General features: G+C 38.7%; 1 protein-coding gene across 2 annotated transcripts; it reads right to left on the bottom strand.

The window, feature by feature from the left end:
* Positions 1-594: 594 nt before the first annotated feature.
* On the bottom strand, positions 595-15,128 carry LOC117664150 (uncharacterized). Of its 2 annotated transcripts, none has more exons than XM_034414973.3 (2): positions 10,252-15,128; positions 595-4,026 (listed from the first exon to the last, which is right to left on the bottom strand). In XM_034414973.3, the coding sequence occupies exons 1-2, from the start codon at positions 10,277-10,279 to the stop codon at positions 2,792-2,794; spliced, it is 1,263 nt and encodes a 420-aa protein (XP_034270864.2). In that variant the 5' UTR covers positions 10,280-15,128; the 3' UTR covers positions 595-2,791. The 2 variants fall into 2 exon arrangements, with proteins under 2 accessions (XP_034270864.2, XP_034270865.2); XM_034414974.3 differs by having other exon boundaries at positions 13,649-13,725.
* Positions 15,129-22,078: the final 6,950 nt, after the last annotated feature.

Below are 22,078 nucleotides of genomic sequence, written 5' to 3'. Positions count from 1 at the left end.
CTATGTTAAAAAAAATAAAAAATAAAAATCAGTTCATTTTACAGAGTGGTAATGCTGTCTGCTGGTCCACTGAGAAAACTTCTGATTTAAATAAGGAAAGAAATGAAATTGTAATATATAGATGTACTTCTGAGGTGCATATGGAATCTCTTTCTTCTTAACAATGGTAAGATGACCAATGCCTTTTGCATACAAGAAGTTACAGCTGACTTAGCATGAGGGAATGAAAGGAACATCAACACCGGAGTGTACACATTGGTATATCATGCTTTCCTGACTTGGCATTAGAACTTTCCCATTGCTGCACTCTGTCTCCAGCCCAATCCTGAGCTAACAGGGACAAATGTCCAGTTTTATATGTCCACATTCTAGGGGGATAATAAAAACAGGACTAACTGATCAAGGAACATGTATGAGATTCCAGAGAGTGATAAATATGAGACTGTAGACTGTGTGGCTTAAATGGTTTACTGGTAAATAATAAGGCAAGAGTCACTCCTTAAAATGTTCATGCTTTGAGGTCATGTTTTTTATAAACCAGGCATTTTTAAAAATCCTACAGTAATTATTAGGAAAAAACAAGTACTATTGTAGTTTCTTTAGTTTCTAAAACATTTATTCCACAATAATATATTTAATCTGGTATTAAATTAGCTTTTCCTTTTTAGCAATGTTATTTTATTCTTTTTGAGACAAGTTACAATAACATAGATAAAACAGTTTTGTACAAAAGGTATACACACATACAATTCTACGTACACCACACACATACCCCCCCTCTTCACAGTAAGCAATGTCAGTATCAAATTATTTTTTACAGTTTAGATTTTTTAAAAATCAGATTTTCTTCATTTTTTGGCCCATTAGTCTAAGATATTGTGTGTGAGAGTGTGTGCCTCATTTTGTGAATATTGAATGCATTGAGAAAATTATAAAAATAGCATTCCTCTTACTTTCCCTAAATTTGAACTGTAAATGGCTTGATTGAACCAGTTCTTAACATTTGTTTAGCTGTGAAAATGTAGTAATAAAGCAACAGCGCTTGTATAAATGTGACTCCTATATAATGTAGTTTTGAAGCATAATTAACTGTGATAAAGATCTTACATTTTAGTGTGCTAATAGCAGTGAAGTACATAATACTAAATGATTCAGATGGTATAATTTCACAAATATTCCAACTGCCAGAAAAATAAAAGGTTTCATACCTATAGGGAGTGAAATGTCATCACGTGACTTTTTTCCCCTTCGCTAAAACGGAGGTGGGCATGGCCAGTTCCTGATGCATCTGGCCTGTGGCCCGCAAGTTTGAGACCCCTGTAGTAGTATATAAAATGAGAGCAAACCCCCGTTCCCTACTAGTACTCATGATGTTACCCTAGTTTGGTAATGAAGTGTCTGCAAATAAACAACCAAGCTCAACGAGCACCAAGGACCCCACAAATAAAGGGCGTCCACACAATGCACATGAAAGTACATATATGATATTTCACATGTGATTTGTACCAACAACCTATTTTTGTTCCATTAGCCTTCACTTAACTTATGGAAATCTCTCCATAAGTACTCAACTGATGGATCTATCATGAAAGTTGCCCAAAAGAAGACTGTTTCAGAAATTTGCACAAGGCCAAGCTATATGTACCCAGACACTGTGAAAGCAAAACAAATGAAAGCAAATTACTGTTATTATTGGATAGGTTAGAAAATGTGTTAATTAAATTAGGATATGCGAAGTGTTTGAAATATTTTAACAGTCAAAAGAATCATTTAAGAGAATGGGTTTATGAAATCCTTTCCACTAGGAGGCAGTGTCTCCACCTGACAGGAATTTGAAATAGGAGTGATTAAAAAATTGGAGACAATACAAGGCTGATGTAGCTAAACATGTAGGAGGGTTGATTGGAGACTAGCTCATATGCAAGGATACAGAATGTCAGAATTCAGGAGGTAGACTTGGAAAAAACCATGAAGGAAAAGCCATGTAGAAAATAATGCAGAATTTTATATATTATAAATAATATATTATTATATAATATATAATATATTATTTATATAAAATAATATATTATATAAATAGTATATATAGTATATAATAACTTATATACAGCTTGACAGTGCTTTACAGCCCTCTCTAAGCAGTTTGCAGAGTCAGCATATTGTCCCCAACAATCTGGGTCCTCATTTTACTGACCTCAGAAGAATGGAAGGCTGAGTCAACCTTGAGCCTGGTGGTGAGATTCAAACTGCCAAATTGTAGGCAGCCGGCAGTCAGCAGAAGTAGCCTGCAGTACTGCATTCTAACCACTGTGCCACCGTGGCTCTTGGTATAGTAATATAAAAATATGAGAGCTGTGAATTAAGAAATGGGAAGTTGTTTTTTAAAGGGAATGACAGCATTTTGTGCCAGATGACCTCCCCTTTCTTATTCATATGGGGTTGGCAAGCCTCAGGTTTTGAAAGGTTTTATTTTAAGCCTTTCCTTTCAAGAAATGTTTAATTATGAGAAGTATTAACTTTGAAAACCATGAAGTAGGTAGTTAAAAGGCATAGCATAACTGGGCTGGGAAGGAACTTCAGTTAGATAGCCCACTTAGTTTTCAAACTGTTCTAAAATTGCTTTTTTTTCCCTATGCTTAATTACAGTGGACGTTCCTTTCAAAGCTGTCTAGTTCTGAAAAATAGAAAAAAACCATGATATGGTCTCATTTTTATATATAAGTTAGTTGATCCTCCACATCAATAGTTCAATTTAATGTACAATAAAATCCTATTCTTCCGACAAGCAGCCTCAGCAAAGATTAACATTCTCATTCTCCATGTGATCTGAGTCTTCCAACTCAATCCCGGGGACAAGGTTGTAATAATCTACTGATTTGTTCATGTAGAGTCTCTCACGGTCTGCTGAATCTCTCAGAACATCCGTTACACTCAATGTTTCCGCTTCGGGTTCCCCATCTATTGTCTCTTCCTCTTCAGTGACTGGTTTTGTTGTTCCCAACTTTTCTTGGTCAAGATTTCTACATGTCAAGGAATCATCAGAAGCCCCCAGTTTAATCTCCACTTCCTCATAAAGGTCTCTGCTGCTCTCCAACAATGCAGTTGAAGGTTTAAGCAAAATTTGGTTTCTCAACAAGTTGTTTTCACTCCCTGCAGCGCAATTAACACCCATAATAGGTGGAATAGAGCATTGATGATCATCTGATCTATTGGTTCCATTCTTCTCCACTGTAGCCAACTGGCATTCCTTTCTATCATGAAGAGCATAGCCTGTCTTTCTCTTTGTCTTCTTTTTGTGTTTGCAAAAGTAGCAGGTGACCAAGACAAGAACAGCAACCAGAGGTAAGCAAATAAACAGAGCTGTGAGTCTATGAGTCTGGCACAATTCTGCCTTGGAAATGTTTTTTATATTTATGCCATAGTAATGTTCTGGGGTGTGACAAACAATGTCAAATGAACTAAGGATATATTTTCCTAGATGTTCAAGAAAGTTGCAAGTGCAATCCCAACTGTTGTGAGAGAGGCCAAGTGTGAGAAGGGAAGGTTTGAAAATCCCAGAAGGAAGGGAAGATAAGTTATTGAAATCAAGGTAGATCTCTTGAATGTGGTTAGATGTTTCCAGAAATGACTCAGATAAATTCTGGAGTTGATTGTTCTCCAAGTGAATAACACGCAGGCTGGGTGCATGTTTCAGGAAATTATCTGGAAGCCAATTTAATTTGTTATGGTCCAAGTACAGAATTTCCAGACTAAAAGAACCAACACTTACGTTCTTAATATGTGATATATCACAGTTTGATAGATGCAGTTCTTTCAACCCTACAGTTCCAGCAAAGATGCTCCAGTCCAAAGTATCGATTTTAGTCCTTGTGAAATTCAAACAACATATCTCAGGAGCTAATTTAGTCCTAAATTTCTGGAAACTGATATCTGTGCTGCAGTTGCAGGTCTTTTCCATTGCTCCAAATGTAAATTTGGTTGCTAATAGCATCCCACCAAAAAGTATAACTGTCCATTTCTTCTGATCTAAATAAAAAAGATGGCAATTATTAGACCTTTTGCACAGATTTACATTATGAATTGCAATTAGAAATCAACTGTTTCTGCAGTTAAGTCACAGATTCAATAAACAATTATTGGACAAATGCAATTATTCTAAACTGAATTGCAATAATTTATTTCACTAATAATAGGTTATATACAAATTAACTGTAATGATCATGGAAAGTCTCCTTCCATTCAGAGAAGACACAGGACATGGCTGATTCTTCCATTCCACTGCACCCCACTCCATCCCTTTTTGTCTCAAGATGAACAAGTAGGTCCCGCAGCTTTTAAAAGCAGCTTTCATCACAATGGAAGTATCAGAAGTCAGATAAGACTTTTTTAAAACTGCTGCAGCCACCAAATAGGACAAGAAGATGTTTTCATTATAACCAGAATTTGTACTACAATATATAAATAAATAAATAATTTTATTTCTAGACCGCCCTTCTCCCGAAGGACTCAGGGCAGTGTACAGCCTATTAAAAACACAAAGACAGACATCAGTTAAAAATAATTAAAATTATTACATAATTTCGGCTCAATTTAAAACCCCCAAAATTTAAAACACCCAATTTAAAAATTATTACATTGATAGCCCGGCTTGGCGGAACAGTAGGGTCTTGAGGGCACAGTGAAATACACAGAGTCGGAGATCTTACGCATTTCCGGGGGCAGTTCATTCCACAGGGCAGGGGCTCCCACAGAGAAGGCCCTCCCCCTGGGTGTCGCCAGTCGACATAACTTGGCTGATGGCACCCTGAGGAGACCCTCTCTGTGAGAGCGAACTGGCCGGTGGGAGGCTGTTGGTGGCAGAAGTCGGTCTCGAAGGTACCCGGGTCCTATGCCATGGAGCGCTTTAAAGGTGGTGACCAACACCTTGAATCGCACCTGGAAGACCACTGGGAGCCAATGCAGCTCGCGCAGGAGGGGTGTCACGTGGGCACAACGTGACACCTCACAATATCTACAAAGTAAAATAATGTTTTAAAATGGTTGCTTGTCACTTTCTGGGAAAAGCTTGCAATTCTTAGTGTTCAGGGAGCAGCATTAACCAGTTTGGGGTGGAGCATCATAAAACACTAGGAGGCTATTCTATTTATATGATTGCTAATATCATGGACTGTGTCTCTTAGTATCTTGTACTGTAATGCTAGAGGACAACTCTCAGAGAAGCTCAAAACCCAGGGAACTTATGGCCCACCAAGCACAAGTCACTTCCCCTGTTCACAGTATTTTTTTCTTCCTTCTCCTGAGAAATGTATTTCTAATGCTAGTGGCATGCTTCCTCCTGTCCTTACCCTGCTAAGGTACAAGACAGGTCCTTTCCTTTAGAAATGAAGTAACTGAATTCTGAAGGAGACAGGAGAGCTGTGAATTAATGAATGAGAAGTTGTTTATTTTAAAAAGTAAAACACAGACCTGGCTAGGTGTCTAAAACTCCACTGGGAAGGGGATGTCTTAATCTTTGGTTGATGCTGTATATAAGAGTGTTATTATGAAGAAAAAACACACCCCTTTTTCATTCCAGAAAAGATGTAGCAACGAAGCCTTTTGCTTAGGGAATGCCATATGCTGACGGTGTATAAATTTGATATCAATTAAGCATTTCTATACTACAGGATGTCACTTGCCCCATAATATGGTTTGTTTTGACTAATAGTGTCAAGTTAATGTAGCCTAGTTTAAGTGTCATATAAACCATAGCTAAATGTATTGAATTATTGAATATATTTTACAAATCCAATAGCATTTATTTTAATTTATTTTATTTCATTTATATATCAAATTTGGAGACTGTCCATCTTTCTCATTGAGCAACTCTGTTTACTCAGTAAATCATAGCTTAGTGATGAACTCTGCCACTTTGGCCTATCCATAGCTGGAGCAGAGTAAAACAGCTGATTCATATTGTACTTGCTATGAAAGCAAGCAAGCAAGAGGTCATTCTAATTATTCTTCTTATATTCTCTGATCATTCCTGTCTTGTTGAACTGTAGAACACAGACTGCCTTGAACTGTTTAAATTAGCGTACTCACTCAACTGGAGGAAAAATTATCCTACTTGTTGAAGGAAGATTCAACTTCTATTTCAGATCATGTGGCAGCAAAATGACCCTGCTTTCTGTTGCTCATCTCTTACACGTTGAAGAGTTTTGCAGGAGCCTCATCTAAAGTCAGCAAATAATGACTGTATACCAAAGGAACAATGCTACTTTACAAACAGCAACTAGTTCTTTCCTGTTGCTAGGAAATAATCACAGCATGATTAAGTTGTAGATGGTTTAGTCTGTGGTCAGTTTCACAGACTAAAGTCATAATGTGATTTCTGTGACTTTGACTTAAGATGTTATCTGAACCATAAGCAAGCAAATTTATAGACATACATCCTATGAAACTCCTGCACATCTACATTTAAAACCTCATAATTAATCAAGAACAGTTAAGCCCTTTAATCACTATATTTTGCAATATTAGAATATAAATTCTTTTATAATCATTTTGTCTAGGAACACACAGAGTACAATAGGAAGAAACATGAAAGCATTTAACATTTTCAAGTACTGTATAGTTAGTGTATACAGGATGCACTTGCAAATGAAACAGAAGCTTGAAACCTTCAAAAGATATTGCAGGCCTATGTAAGATTAATTGCTGGAAAGTTGTGTTGCAACATTTAGCAAGAGCTAATTGGTTTTATGTTAACATCTCCCAATAACTTCCAACCAGGTTTAATGTGGAACCAATCACTGCTATGATTTTCTAATGTTTTCCTTTTGCTATTGTGTTGAATCGGAAGTTGTGGTATGGTGGCCCCTGTGCTGGAGACACTGATTTAATCTACATACCGCAGGAACAATTAGCAGGCCTTGAGCCAGAATAGGATCCCACCCTAGCTCTTCCTGACCAATGACATCAGCTTTTCCTTCTCAGGCTTAGTTCTCAAACATCCCTGATGTTAATATTCTATTAAAATAGAATATTAAGATCAGTAATAGTCATTTGGAGTCAGGCAATATCAAACTGAATGAATGAATAAGTAATAGTTTCCAGAAGAATTTACAACATATAGGGAGAAACTCAGAAACCCCATTATACTTTTAAGGTTAAGTCACATCAGTGTTGATGTTAATGGAAATTGAAATATGCTTATGCTAGATATTTTGGACTATTACATCCATTAATACAAATAAACATGGCCAAATAAAAAAGGGTTAGGGAAGTTATAATCCCAAGCTTTTAGTAGGCACTGCTTGCCTCCCACTGAAAAAAGAACAGATAACCTGATGGGAGACTATATAATTTAGTACCCAAAATATTGTATCAATTTATGTTAAGTCAGACAAAAATAATTAATGGGAAGACTTTTGTGGGAAAGGTCTTCCCACAAAAGTCTTCCCATTAATTATTGGGAATTATAATTATATAACCTACACTGTCTGGTTGTTAAAATCCTGGATTTTAAATGGATAGTTTATTCCACAAACAAGCTTTTGCTGCACAATTTCTTTTGAAGCATCTGATCCTGGGTATTCTATTGATCAGTGATATTCATAAGGCAGTTCTTGTGATCTCTTTGTTTGCAGTTCTTTCATAACTAGCATTACCATTATATGGAGCAAGCTGGCACTGGCATTGGTAACAGTTCCTCTTGAGTTACTATTCTAATGTTAGTGATCTTTGCTTGTTGCTGGAATGGATTGCTAATGTCACTTGGCCTCTTCCCAACGTATCATTGACAGTATTGAGAAAAGACCTTGACTGAGCAAGAAGGCAGAGAGGCACTCTTATACTGTTTGCTGCTTTTGCTGCATGGCACATGCTGATGTCTGTTGCCTCAATTGCACATTTATTTGAACAAAGAGCATGCAGGTGATAGATGGGACAGCAACAGTTGGTAAATGATAGTTTTGCCTATGCTACTTGCTCTTCTCTGTGTCCCTAAGTGGCCTGCTGTCCTCGGGTGCAGTGAAAGATGTTATCTCCTCCCTACTATTGATGATAGAGTCAACTGACAGCTAGTCTGTTTTTGTGTATACAATGGGAACCTCAAACATAATAGAACTTGTCCTCTAATACTAAGTTTTTTAAAAAAAAATTACGTATCCCAAGAAGCACAAACTGCTTTCAGATTAGCAAATGAATCACTGATCTACGTGTCAGTTTCCTGTAAAGAGGAAAGTTACCTCAATATGTTTTCTGGTTATGTCTAGAAGGGCAGGAAATGGTTGCCTTCAAAGCGGAAACAAATCCTTGGAATATTCGTGTCATGCATTATTGCATGGAGTAGGTGAATGAATCATGATTGAACTCCTTGATCCAGTGGTGGGTTACTACCGGTTCGCCTTGGATCAGGCAAACTGGTAGCAGCGGTAGTGGGAGGCTCTGCCTACCCGCCTGAACATTTCTGCACATGTGCGCACATGCACAAGCGTGCCCACGAGCAAACCAGTAGCAATGGGGTTTGAAACCCACAACTGCCTTGATCCCTACCACTTACGTTATAGTCAAAAATTCTTCTGCTTTTGAAAAGCAAGTTAGGGTTACACCTGAGAGATTGCAGAGGTCTTGTGAATGGAGTCATTATCTCCAACTTTAAAGCTACAAGCACCTGCTAGCTCCTCATCGTACAAATGCAAATGTGGTGGGAGAGACAATAGATCAGGCATACATTTTTCCTTGTGCGATGAAGGAGCCATACCCAAGCCAATTGCAGAATTCACTTTCTTTTCTCCTATGATTCAAGAAGGCGGGTAAGGAGGAAGGAAGAATTAATAAGGAAGTTTTTAATCATTCTGGGAAATCAGAAAACTCCCAGTGCTGGGATCCAGTCTGAAACCAACAGAAAGGTCCTTACTAACAACTCTTTGGAGAAAGAGTGGAGGCTGCAGGCCCACAGTAAACAAGATGCCATTAGGGACTCCCCTAATAGTAGATTCCGTGCCATCAGCTCAGACCTTTTATCCGGGAAGAAAGATGACACCTAAAAAAAGTATCTCAACAGATGCAATTATTTTAGCACAGTATCGTGAAATGCAAATGCGGCCTTACTGAACTTTTGTGCTGTTCTGGTTACTATCATTCCATTGCAAATTATAAAATCACCCCAGATCTTGAATAGTGATCCCCTGGATACTTGCTGCCCTCTACAGCACCGGAAGTGCAACTGACCCTAGAGAAGAGCAAGTCAGAGACTGTGGGAAACAGCCCAGAAAACTGACAGCAGTTGGAAAGGGATACCCTTTTTATTTGTCCATGCTGTACAATACTTCATTCAGCCAAGCAGTAATGATGAGAGACGTTTTATTTTATTTCTTCTTTCAAGCCTTCCACACCATCCTGAAAAACGGGCCGGCATCTTTTTTACTTTATTTTGGTTTCTCAATGAGCTCAACCAATCTCACGGTACATATGTTGATAATCAAGATTTGAATTGAATTTAATTTGTGGCATTTCACACGGTGCTTTTAAACTTTTTTTTCCCCCACCCCCACCCCCCCGGGCAGGAAATGGGGTTGGAAATGGGCGAGTGGCTGGCTGGAAGAGAGGAAAACGGATCTCACCCCAGGTACTATTATACCCTGGAGAGGCCGGAGGAGTAACTCGAGATGCCCCTACAATGGCCTTTTCTTCGCAGGGAACCGCTGCGCAACAATTCGCTCCCGCTTCTTGAAGAGTCGCTTGCAAAAAAACAAAAAAAAACTCGGCGTTCTTCTTTCTCAAAATAACCGGAGCCCGGTCTCCCAGGATACAAGATTATAAACAGAAAGCATCTCCCAGCCGCGGCCTGGCAAACGTCCTGGTGCCGCCGGGAATAAAGCCCAAAGCCCCGAGCGGATCTGCCGCCACCCCCCCCCTCCCCGCAACGTCCAGTCAGGCTGCAACAGGGCCGACTCTCCTGCCCATCCCAGTTCCATGAAGCCAATTTTTCTGGGCGCGTCCGGATAAGTACAGCTTGGTCTCGGCGGGACTCCTAGGGAAGAGAGGGAAGCTGCCCCCAAGGGACGCCCTCCCCCTTTGCCTCCTCTTCTGGGACACCTGCCGACCTGCGCGAGGGAAGGAAGGTCCTTTCACAGCGCCCCGCTAGCGAGGCTTCGCGCTCCCTTCCCAAGAAGGCGCGCTCCGAAAGACCCGAAAGCTCCCTTTGACCGTCGAGGATAGCAGGCGACGCCTTCGGGCCAGCCTGGAGAATCTCCAGCTACTCACCTGTCCCCGGGAACCTGTCCCGTCCCATTGTCCCGGCGCGTCGCGGGAAGCCCCGTCAAAGTTTTTCCATGCCTGGCTCAGGCTCGGGAAGGGACGCTTCTCCTTCGCCGAGCGAGCCTCCTCCTCGGGCAGCGTCGAGCTCTGCCTTCTTCCCCGGGGCGTGGCCCTCCCGCCGCCCGAGAAACTGTTGGAAAAGGCATCTGGCGGAGAGGAGGGAGAACCAAGCCGGCGGGCGCCTGTACGCTTCTTCCCGCCTTTGCTCGCGGCTGTGCCCGCTTTGGGGGCCTTCGCCTGCTTCGAGAGCCCAAAGCGTCCTCCGGCGGAGTTTTTGGATGGCGCGCTTGGAATCCAGGAAGACTCGCTTTCCGCCTCTCCCGAGAAAGAGTTCTGGGCGAGCCGAATGGGCGCCTTGTCCTACACCAGGAATGACTAATCTGAGTACACATCTTATTTTATTTTTTTCACCTTTCACCAGTAAATAGCCCATAATTTTTTATGTGTCATATTTAAAGACTGGGTGGTTGGTTCCATGAGGGCGGATACTACAGGTAGTATCCTTGACCACAATTGAGCCCAATATTTCTGTTGTTAAGTGAGACATGTGTTAAGTGAGTTTTGCCCTGGTTTATGCCCTTTCTTGCCTCAGTTAAGTGAATCATTGCAGTTGATAAGTTAGTAACCCAGTTGTTAAGTGAATCTGGCTTCCCCATTGACTTTGTTTTCAGAAGGTTGCAAAAAGTGACCATGTGACCGTGGGCCACACAACGGTCATAAATAGGAGATAGTTGTCAAGTGTCTGAATTTTGATCATGTTACCATGGGGATTGCTGCAAAGGTCGTAACTCTGAAAAATGGTCATAAGTCATTTTTTTCAGTGCCGTTGTAACTTTGAACGGTCACTAAATGAAGTGTTGTAAATCGAGGACTACCTGTATTATGATTGTAATTACAGTAATCCAAAACAACAGTAGTTTGATACATTCACTCCATTGGCCTTAGTCTGTACATTTCATTTTCTCTGGTGAATAAGATAGGCAATCTGTCTAATAGTCTACTTAACTCTGCATAGATAAATAACATAATCCAAGAATTAGGACAAATTATTCTTCATAAATCGCAGTGGCTAAGTGACAGCAGCTTACAAAGAGGGTTCTTTTGAAATTTCAGGAGATTATACTGAATTTGGTTCCTAACTGCTAATCTTTACTTGTACAGTACACACATAATACATATGTACCCATCATGCTATTTCCTTTCAGGCTAAGCAACATAACACAAAATACACGGGAGAGAGTGAGAAGTAATAAACCAAGTAAATTAAAATCAGGAAATAAGGAAAGAAAAACTAAATCTAGTTTACTTTAACCTCAGTCAGTAAACCTTTCCATAGCATTTTACTGTTGCAAACCATATTTGCTTCCACTGTATCCTACGCTGATTAATATATTCTTTCTTTAATCTTCACACTTCATTTTTTCTGAAGGATCTCATTAACCACATCCAAATCTGACTTTTTCAGTCAGAGAAAGTACCTTAAAGATTTTAATGATTTGCTAACAGATGGCCTAAATAATTCTCCTGCCATTACATTTGTTGAGACTGTGGGTAAGCAATGCCTTTTAATTGCTCAGCAATGTATTCACTCAATCGGATAATTGCAATATTAACATGCTGCTTGGTGAAATCTGGGAATTGAAGTCCACACTTTTTAAAGTTGTTGAAATTGAGAAACACTGCTCCATAGGGTTAGCAGTAATAATGTGAGACCAGTCTTGAATAAAAATATGAATATGTATTTATTTAGCACATCATATAGCAATATATATTAACATTTAACAAAGATATGAAATATCCCCTATAATGGTAGGTGCAAATGACCTTGACACAGGGAAGAGCCAGAGCAGCTGCCAATAAGAGGCAATTCAGCCTACAGCAGCAATGTAGATATGACAAATATCTCAGAAGGGATCCTCCCTAGTTTCTTGGGCTACAAAGGTGACCAAGAAGAAATATAACTTCAGATTTGCAAGGTTAATGTCAGCTTTATGAGTTAGTCTGACAAGAAGTACACCCAGAAAAACTAATATTTTTAATACAGGTAGTCCTTGATTTACCACAATTAAGCCCAAAATTTCTGTTGCAAGTGAGACATTGTTAAATGACTTTTGCCCTATTTTATTTTCCTTCTTGCCACAGTTAAATGAATCACTGCAGTTGTTAAGTTAGTAACACAGTTGTAGAGTGAATCTAACTAATTATTGAGTCAGATGCTAAAAGGTGAGCAGATAGATATACTATTCATAATAAAAAATATCACCTTATATATTATTCCCATCCACCAACTGTTTATCATGCACAATAAAAAAGGGGTCACCTTGTGTCCTCCTTTCCATTTCTATTCTGCCCCTGCTATGCACGTAAAAAAGCTAATGTTGGAACAATCAAAAGACCTTCTCTTTGGGGGATTAATCCTCTTGTTGAGGGTTAGGCCAGGTGAATTAATTAAAAAACTTCTGAATTCTAAGACAGGATCCTGTATTAGCACATAGTAACTTCCATCGTAACATGGTTGAATTCAATAGTTTCGCTCAAACTCTGGTATTTAAATTCAGGGCTTTAAAATAGGCTTCTGGATAAGTAAGCATTATTAGGATGATTAATTTTCCCCAGAGGGTCTTCAGTAATGTCAAACAGAATAGTATTTGAACTTGCTTATCCATCAAGTCATAGTTGCTCCATTCCAACCAGACAGTACAGGTTGATGAGACCACTCCTTTTGATGCAATCTAATGTGGTGTCTTCCAAAGAAGAACACTGAGTCAAAGTTAATTTGTTAAGGGGAAACGAACTTGAGGATTGACTTCCAACATGAAAACAGGTATAGGTCAAGGCCTATGCATCTAATACTGGCGGTGAGTTGGCTGTAGCAAGTTGTCCTAGACCCTCTCCAGGTAAATCACTGACTTGGGATCTTGTCAGATGGATAATACTCAGTGCTTCAATTATAAGCACAACCGTTGTAAAGTTTGCGCTTAGTAAATGTTCCATGGAAAGAAAAAATATGAAAGTTACACAAAGTCTCCCATAACATCCTATGAATGAGATAGTACAGTGGTACATACAGATTTGCCTGGACTAGAAGCAGCCCTGGAGATACAGAACTCTTTGCAAGGCATCCAGCATGCAATAGAGTAAGCCACATTTCTGCTTTTATGCGGTAATGTCAATAGTTTTATACAGCACCCAAAGTAAAAGTGAACTACATCTGTATCTGCCCCTCTGACATGCATTTTTTTCAGTTGTTTCCCTTCTAAAACGAATCGAGATCAAGCATCTCTAAAAATGTAAAGCTAGAAGTCAGTAGCTCTACAGGGTCATTTTAAGTATGCTAACTCACCCCTGCTGAACTTTTGTTCTTCCAATGTTCTATCTCTCCTTCTTTCTCACTATAGCAAGGGAGGGCAATCTGAGTTCTTCAAATATTGCTGTACTAGATTTCCAGAGTCCTGATCAATGGGGTCAAAAGTGAAGGTGCTCAGAATTGTAGTTTAGCTTTATATGCTCTCCATCTCTGCAAAACAGCATAATTAATGCTCCAGGATATTGGTTAGGAACCTATGATTCCTTTATAAGAGATTACAAGATTTAAGATATCTTTTTGGAAGGTTACAAGAAAGGTGTTGGTTTGATTAATACATTAATTGATCATTAGCTTAACCATGATTTGTTCAATAAACCAAAATTAATAAGTCACAGAGCAAATTTTATATGTTACAGTGGCTGGATTCACATTAAACCCTAATGAAGCAAATTACCTTTTAATTCAGCCTTATTGTGTTATGTAATCCCAGACTATATAGAAGTAACAGGAAAATGAGAATTCTCCAGAGCTCTGTCCCATATTACCAATGGCAAGGGTTGTCAGGAATTTAGCAACAAATTGGAGTTTTGTTGGAGGGCCAATGCTGATGTATGATTATCAAGCATCATCAGACTTCGCAGTGGTGTGTGGAGAAGAACCATTTAGAAATAAATAGATGCAAAGATTGCACAGCTAGTTTACAAAAAAGTCCTTCCTGGGAAGCATATTGAATTCTGACCGTAGCCTCCCGCCTACAAAGAAGTTGCTTGCAGATTGTTGGTTTTCTTATAATGAACTATGTATTCCATATTTCAGTACAAGTTTCACTCCTTTGATAACATCAGAATGCCATCTCCTGTCCTTAAAAGCTCTTAACAAGCCAATAAAATGAAATGAAAGGCAACCTGCAGCTGTAAAAAGGTTGGCTTTCCTTGCCTTATTCAACACTGGGGCTACTGTATGAGAGAAGGCAAAAAGAAGCAGGAAGTTGAACAATGAATCTTCTTTTTGGGTTCATGTTGGAATGAGCAAAGTGCTTAGGAACAAGCAGGTCTCTGAATCTTGTGGGCAAGCAATTCAGAATGGAATCAAAGATGTGTGTACGTTTGATAAGCAGATGGAAATTTGGGTGCATTAGATTCAAAATGCACCTAATTGAACTGAGACAGGAATCATCTGTCTATCTGAACTAGTTTTCTATAAAATGAGATTGTATTTATGCAATCATGATTATAACACATATTACTGCAACATTGAGCAATGTATTTCCAAATTTCGGGACCAAGAATTAGTTTAACAGTCCACTGCCATACAGATTAAGAATTGGTTTGTATCAGGCAGCCACAAACTAGTTTTAACTTACTTTTTATAGAGAAAATATGCATAAAAAGTATTTCTTTAAGTAATAATTAACTTGTGAAATTCTTAACTAGAAACTGGGATGACCTCTGGCTTAGATGGATTTACTCTTTGCTATAGTCTGATTACTGGCCAGGTTTAACAAAGAGAAAGAGAAAAAAAATAGGTGAATGATCTTTCAAGTTAAAAGAAGATTGCATGGCCAAAACCTCATAATAAATAATGCTTTCTTTATGGGCAGCCACTGTTAGCAATTGGTAAATCAGAACCATTATCAACATAGCAAATATAACACACCCTATGCCAAGAATAGAAATAAAAAGTGCTTTATCCAGAGGTCGTTCCCACCTTAACTGCAATATATGGCAAACAGAACTCAAACACAGAAGATGGATTCCTCAGTCAAGAACCTGAATATTTGGCAAGTCTGAGGAGAGTTTTGAAGGCAGATGTTCAAACAATGGAAAAAGCATTATTTGGGGATCACTGGATACTCTGCCAAACACTAAATGCTAGTAGAAAATGCATATTTAATGATTAAATCTCTTCAGCTAGGACCTTCATGGCACTCCCTGAAAAATTCCTGTCGCAGGTAAAGGAAAGGCATGAGAAAAATAGTGAAAGTGGGGAGTGAGAGTAGTCAGTAGTTTCATTTCGGTGAAGCAGATAGTGCCAGGTTGTGCTGTGTCTCTCCTCTCCTCCCAAAAATACCAGAAATGAAAGGCAGAGGAAGAATTAAATAAAATATCTGTCAGAACTGGAATCACAGCACTAATTTATAGGGCAGGGGAAAAGTGGAATGATCTCAATTTCCTTGGAAAAAATGGCAAGGAGCCACTGCAGGAAGTTTAATCCCCATTCACATACTGTTGCCATACTTGCCCTGTCAAAAAGTGCTGCCTCTAGTGTTGACTGGAAAAGGGGGTCTGGAAAATACTACTTTAGCATGCTGATATATATCATGGATAGGAACAGGAGCAGGAATCATAGAAGGCAGGTTCAATATAAAAGCTAAAATTGAACAACAGTGAAATACAGTGAAATAAATAACTCTCTTCAACTTCTGAACCGGGGAAGTTGGCATCTGCATCCTAGAATGATTGGTTTACAAAAACCACAGTTTAATTTGCAGCACCATCTAAGTCCTGGGATAACATCAATCGAAACAGTGTCCTCTCTCTGACATATACAGGTAGTCCTCAATTTATAACAGTTCACTTAGTGACCTTTCTAAGTTACGACAGCCCTGAAAAAAGTGACATGACCATTTTTCACACGTACATGACCACATGATCAAAATTAAGATGCTTGGCAACTGACTGATATTTATGATATCTGCAGTGCCTTGGGGTCATGTGATCATGTGATCAGTTTTTGCAACCTTCTAAATACTGTCTTTGTCCAGTATAATGCTTCAAACATTATACAAAGACACATATTTACCCATTCCTAAGAAGAAATGCCTCTCATAAGGCATCATATGGAAGAATGCTATCATCATTATCATCACAATCTTATGATCACAGAGGATATAATCTCATGACCTGACTAAAATCTCAGTAGGAAAAAACAGGGCAAAGAAAAATGGCAATTAACTTTTATCTTAGAATCACCCCAAAGGCTGAGGTTACAGACTATGCTAAGCTGTCATACTGCTGCTTTTGTTCAATATTTTGCATGGATGCAGTTGCTGTGGATTGTAATATATTGATTTTTTTCTAGTGTTTTCCTCAAGTGCAGGTCCTTTTTTTCCCAGATGAACTGAGTGTTGATCCATTAGTTGTGACAGGAATTGTATTGTGGGTTGAGAAAGAGTGACTGGCCCAAAGTCATCTGAGCCAACTTTTATGTCTAAGGTAGCATTAGAATTCACCGTGTCCTGGTTTCTAGCCTGGTGCCTAAACCACTAAACCAAATTGGCTTTTATGCAAACCCAGCTGTTTAAGGTTAATTAAATAAATTATTAATCAATATATAACAAAGATAGAATAGAACAGAACAGAATAACAGAGTTGGAAGGGACTTCTAGTCCAACCTCCTGTTCAGGCAGGAAACCCTATACCATTTCAAATTCAGACAAATGGTTGTCCAATCTCTTCTTAAAAACTTCCAGTGTTGGAGCATTTGCAACTTCTGGAGGCAAGTTGTTCCACTGATTAATTGTTTTAACTGTCAAGAAATTTATCCTTAGTTCTAGGTTGCTTCTCTCCTTTATTAGTTTCCATCCATTGCTTCTTGTTCTGCCTTCAGGTGCTTTGGAGAATAGCTTGACTCCTTCTTCTTTGTGGCACCCCTGAGATATTGGAACACTGCTATCATGTCTCCCCTAGTCCTCCTTTTCATTAAACTAGACATACCCAATTCTATCAACCACTCTTTATACGTTTTAGCTTCCAGTCCCCCAGTCATCTTTGTTGCTCTTCTCTGCACTCTTTCTAGAGTCTCAACATCTTTCTTACATTGTGGCAGTATGCAGTATGTTAATGCAGCCTAGAACTGTGATGGCTTTTTTGGCAGCTGCAGCACAACACGGGCTCATATTTAAGTGATTGTCAACTAGGACTCCAAGATCCCTCTCACAGTTACCGTACTACTATTGAGCCAGGTATTCCTATACTATATTTTTTAATGTTTTGCTGAGAATAATAACAATATGGGGTTGGGAGTAGTGTGTGCCACCTAAATCACACAGGCACAGGGACAAAGGGAAGCTAACCCACAATTGTGTCTTCACAACCTCCCAGGACCCAGTCCATGTGCATGCTGCCTTCCTTTCACCCTCAGCTTGGTGCATAGAAGTCCAGGATTTATGAGGATTTACATATGTCAATTTCTTGTCAAGCAACACAACATCAATCCATTGCTGCAAATCAGTATAGATTTCTCTATCCCAGTGTGATAGCTTTCTATTTCTTTTAGTGAGCCCCATGTTGAAAAAAGATCTATAAATCTTGATTCCAAATCTTGGAGAAATAGCTGCAAAGAATATTTGCAATTTTAACACAAGTGATTAATCCAGAATCATATAAATAATTCTTTTGATTTTAGTCCCCCCAAGTGGCAGTAATATGAAAATCAACACCAAAAGAATTAATGTTTTAACTCTCATGTTTCATCCCCAATAATAAAGTGGTTGCAACCAACTCATTAAACATGCTGAAGGTATTTCAGAGGAAAGAAATCAAGCATTTTGTTGTTCTAGTAACCCCATTGTTGTAATTCCACCAAAACCTCTGATCACTATGAGACTTCAGAAATAGCAATTGCATCTGGTCAAAATAGTCTGAATAAGAAATGTGTGAATCAAACTGTCAAGAACCCCTCGGATAAATTAATTGAACAAATTTTTTAAAAAAGGCTGGAGTCAATTCAAAACAGTATTATTATTAAAGGACCAGTTCATATTAAAATGGAATTTACCTATTTTAAAATTAAATTTATTCCATGCCAGTTTTTTATCTATAATCCAGCTCACACATATCAAACCACTCTTAAAGGAGTAATTAAACCTCCCCCGCACATAATCAAAGAAAACTATAAACCCCCCCCCCACCCCAAGGCTTTGGTTGTTTTATCCATTCCCAAGATATCAAAGGGCAGGAAAAGCCCTTTGGGCAGGAAAAGCCCTAACTCTGCTAGGTTTCTGCAACTTGCTGTCTTCCCAGCGTGTCATTGTATGATTAGCGAGGAGGAGGAAACCTCACAGAAGTCTGACTTTTGCTAGCCTTCTTGAACTAGATTCTCTCTAGATGGTATTGTCAAAAATGTTGAGAATAAAGTGCACAATTCTCTTAATTATCGGTAGATGGCAGTGTCTTATCACTGCTGCAATACCATTAATTATTTGGAAGAAACTAGACTTCCCTGCTTACAGTTGCTATCAATAGAAATAGTCTGTAAAAGGATCTATAGAAATGTTTTAAGGAGAAAATCTTCTCTGCTATTGGGATCTCAGTGATCCAGTTAACTAAATAAAACTTGCTCTGACCATCAATAAGTTTCCAGGCAGAGATGGTATTCATCCGGTTTGCACCAGTTCAGATGAACTGGTGGCGGCGATCGCAGGTGGGCCCACCTGTCCACCTGCCCCAGCTCCAAATCGTGCTATTTAGGCACATTTTTGAGGCCAGGCGCATGTTCAGAAGTCACGTGAGCGAGCAAAGCGTATGCACGGAAGGCTGGGCGCATGTGCGGGTGCGTGCAATGTGAGCGTGTGCACATGGGGCAAACCGGTGGTAAAGGTAAGTGAAACCCACCCCTGCTCCCAGGTCTTATTTCCATATTCTACGTGTGGGTGGGTTTATTCTGCCTTTTTTATATATAACTCAAGATAGCAAATATATTCAATACTACTACCTCCTTTTATTTATTTATAATTTATAGGGCTGGCTTTGATCCATAAAGTCCTTTATGACTTGTCCCCTGGATACCTACAGGACTGCCTGCCCCAACCTGAATCAGCCTGATATCTAGGAAGCAATTCCTCTTAGCATCCCATCCCAAAGAAATAGAGGAGCTGGAGCCAGGAAGCAATGCCAGTCTTCTGGAACAATCTTTCTGTAGAGATCAGACTTTTATCCTTCCTGAGTGGCTTTAGGAAAAAGTTGCAGATGAGTTCTGGAGAGCATTAAAGAATTTTGGCAGCTAAATTCTCCAATTGGTGTGCTCTAGTTTTTCTAGCACTGACTGCAAATCCCATTATCCCCAGTCACTATGGTTGAGAGTTAAGAGGACAATAGTTCTATGCCTGTTGGGGGCATCAGGTTGGGAAAGACTAGCTTTTACAGCAAATTACTTCTGAAAGATCTTTGCTTTTCCCTCTAGTCAAACCTGGTCCATACATAATACTAAGCCACAATGTTTCATTTGGCTTAGCGTTTTGTGCAAATCTAGGCTATCATGCTTATTTAACAAACAGTGACAAAGTGTGATGCATGAACCCATATATGTATATAAAGAGCAACTAACACGTGAGTATGGTTTCATCATTAACACTTTATGATGTGAGACATACAAGTTTTTTATTATTATGTTAATTTCTTAGTTGAAAGCAGGAAGGCGATCTCACATGATGTAGCTGTCAGTATCTTCCATAACTAGATTTTTCCCTGCTCAAATTAAATAACACTGTAAACATTCAAAAGTAGTTTTCAGAACTGGTGGATGAAAGAAGAACATGTATTGATAAACTGGAGCCACTGGTCCAAAATTTACTGCAAAGAGATGGGACATTGAGCTAGCATTTGTGCAAGTCTACAGACTTGGGGTTGGTGTTGGCCTGCTAGTCAGATTGTTACTCGAGATAGATGTTAGTCTGTCTCTGCTCCATCTTGTAAATACTGTGCTATTGGGAAAATGACAAATTAACTATGTTCATAAAATATTGAGCTCCAACTTCACTTAAGCCTATACAGTGGTATATGAAATATGTGTAATTAGTTGTGGTTTACTATAGCCCTTGATGCTAGAAAATTGGATCGACTTAACTGTGAGTTAGCATGTTTCAACACAACTATGTTTTACCCTATTTTTCCTAAGGGTCTACAGAAGTCAATTGGTGACCTTGGCTGAGAACTTCTCTCCGGCCTACTGACTCTCCGGGTCAGTAGAAACTAGACTGTTGGCTAATTTCTGATCAATTACATTATTTGGGAATGTTGCAATAGAAATGTCACCAAAGTTTAATTAACTATTTAATAGTTAAGAGACCTTAAATGTCTGTTCTTGTTTTATAAATGATAAAAGGATCACGGAGAAGTTTGAGATGAGGTCATGTCCATTGCATGTACCATAAGCTTCTATACTTAAATTAGTTATATGGTAGATAAATAAGTGTTATAAATGCCACAAGTTATGCAAGAGGAAGGGGAACTAGTAAATATGTCCCAATGGACTAACTTACTGGCCTGGATTAGTCAAGACAGTTTAAGCCATATGGGGCTACACTTAGAATTTATTTGATTCATTCTATGCCTCACTTTCCCAGAAAGGTGGCTTGCATTGGTTTATCACAAATATAAATAACAGTCAAGTTAAAAAAAATATCACCTACACTATCAATATACAATACAGCAATAATACTGTACATTTTTATTCTAGATAAGCATAATAAAAGCAACCATATAAATACACTGCATCAATATTAAATGGTCAAAACAACAAATTAAAACTGGACTCTATGTGAACGGAAGCTAAAATATAGAAGCAAATTATTACATTTTTCTTAAACGATGCTCCTTAGGGAAAGGAATTCCAAGGTTGGTGCCATCACCAAACTGTTTCCAAACCTAAACATTTTTGCAAACAGCAGTTAAATTACAGAGACCATCACAATCTGAAACCATGCTTCTTTTTGGCTTACCTAGTTTGTATATTTGCATGTTTGAACCCAGACTAATGGTTACGGTTAAATAAGCTAACTTATAAAATAGCATATAAAATCATTATGAAAATAGAGCGGCTAGGTTCATACCAATATATTAAATCTTAATGTGGAGGGCCGGCTTTGAATGCTGTATGAACCTATCCACTTTGATTTATTTAATAAATCATGGTCAGTCTTGATTTAGGCATCCACATACCATAAAAGAAGCAAAAGTGGTTTGGAAATAACATATTAAAAGGTTTAATTGGAACAAGAAGCGAGTATCTTCGGTGGGAATATCTTCTAGGAATGGAAGGGGTGTAACATACCACTCTGAATCTAGTGAACATCTGTTTCAGACAGTCGCTATAGCGCACATTATTTTAATTCTTAGAGTTTTTAAAAAATCATTATACCTAGAATGCTATATTTTCACACAGGCATGTATCACTTTTGCAGTATTTCACTTGCAAATTTTGTAAAGATTAATTATTTAGGAGTTGCTGTGGCTTTAAAAACTTTCCCTTACAACAGGAACCACTTCTCTTTATCTCAGTTCCACTGTACTGTTGCTATAGTAATTTGTGTTGGTCTTGTGCTTCAGTGATACAAGAACCAGTTGGAAAAAATGCAGAAGTGACATAACTACAAACTTACTCACCTATTAAAAACCAGCCTGGAATCCTTCTATTCTCTTTTACCCTTGAGATAGTTACAGTTAAAGGAAACAATAATCAAATAGG

The sequence above is a fragment of the Pantherophis guttatus genome, chromosome 3 (assembly GCF_059756535.1).
Source record: "Pantherophis guttatus breed Tessera chromosome 3, ASM5975653v1, whole genome shotgun sequence".
In the NCBI taxonomy this organism is placed as follows: Eukaryota; Metazoa; Chordata; class Lepidosauria; order Squamata; family Colubridae; genus Pantherophis; species Pantherophis guttatus.
The sequence above is the reverse complement of the archived record's forward strand: the minus strand, read 5'-3'. Positions and strand labels throughout refer to the sequence as shown.

What these genes read in the sequence shown, in the direction of transcription:
- LOC117664150 (XM_034414973.3), bottom strand. Translation starts at nt 10,279, where the DNA reads ATGGGACGGGACAGGTTCCCGGGGACAG. An exon ending in GGACAGGTTCCCGGGGACAG is followed by an intron (nt 4,027 to 10,251) that starts GTGAGTAGCTGG and finishes TTTTTTATTTAG; the next exon opens with ATCAGAAGAAATGGACAGTT.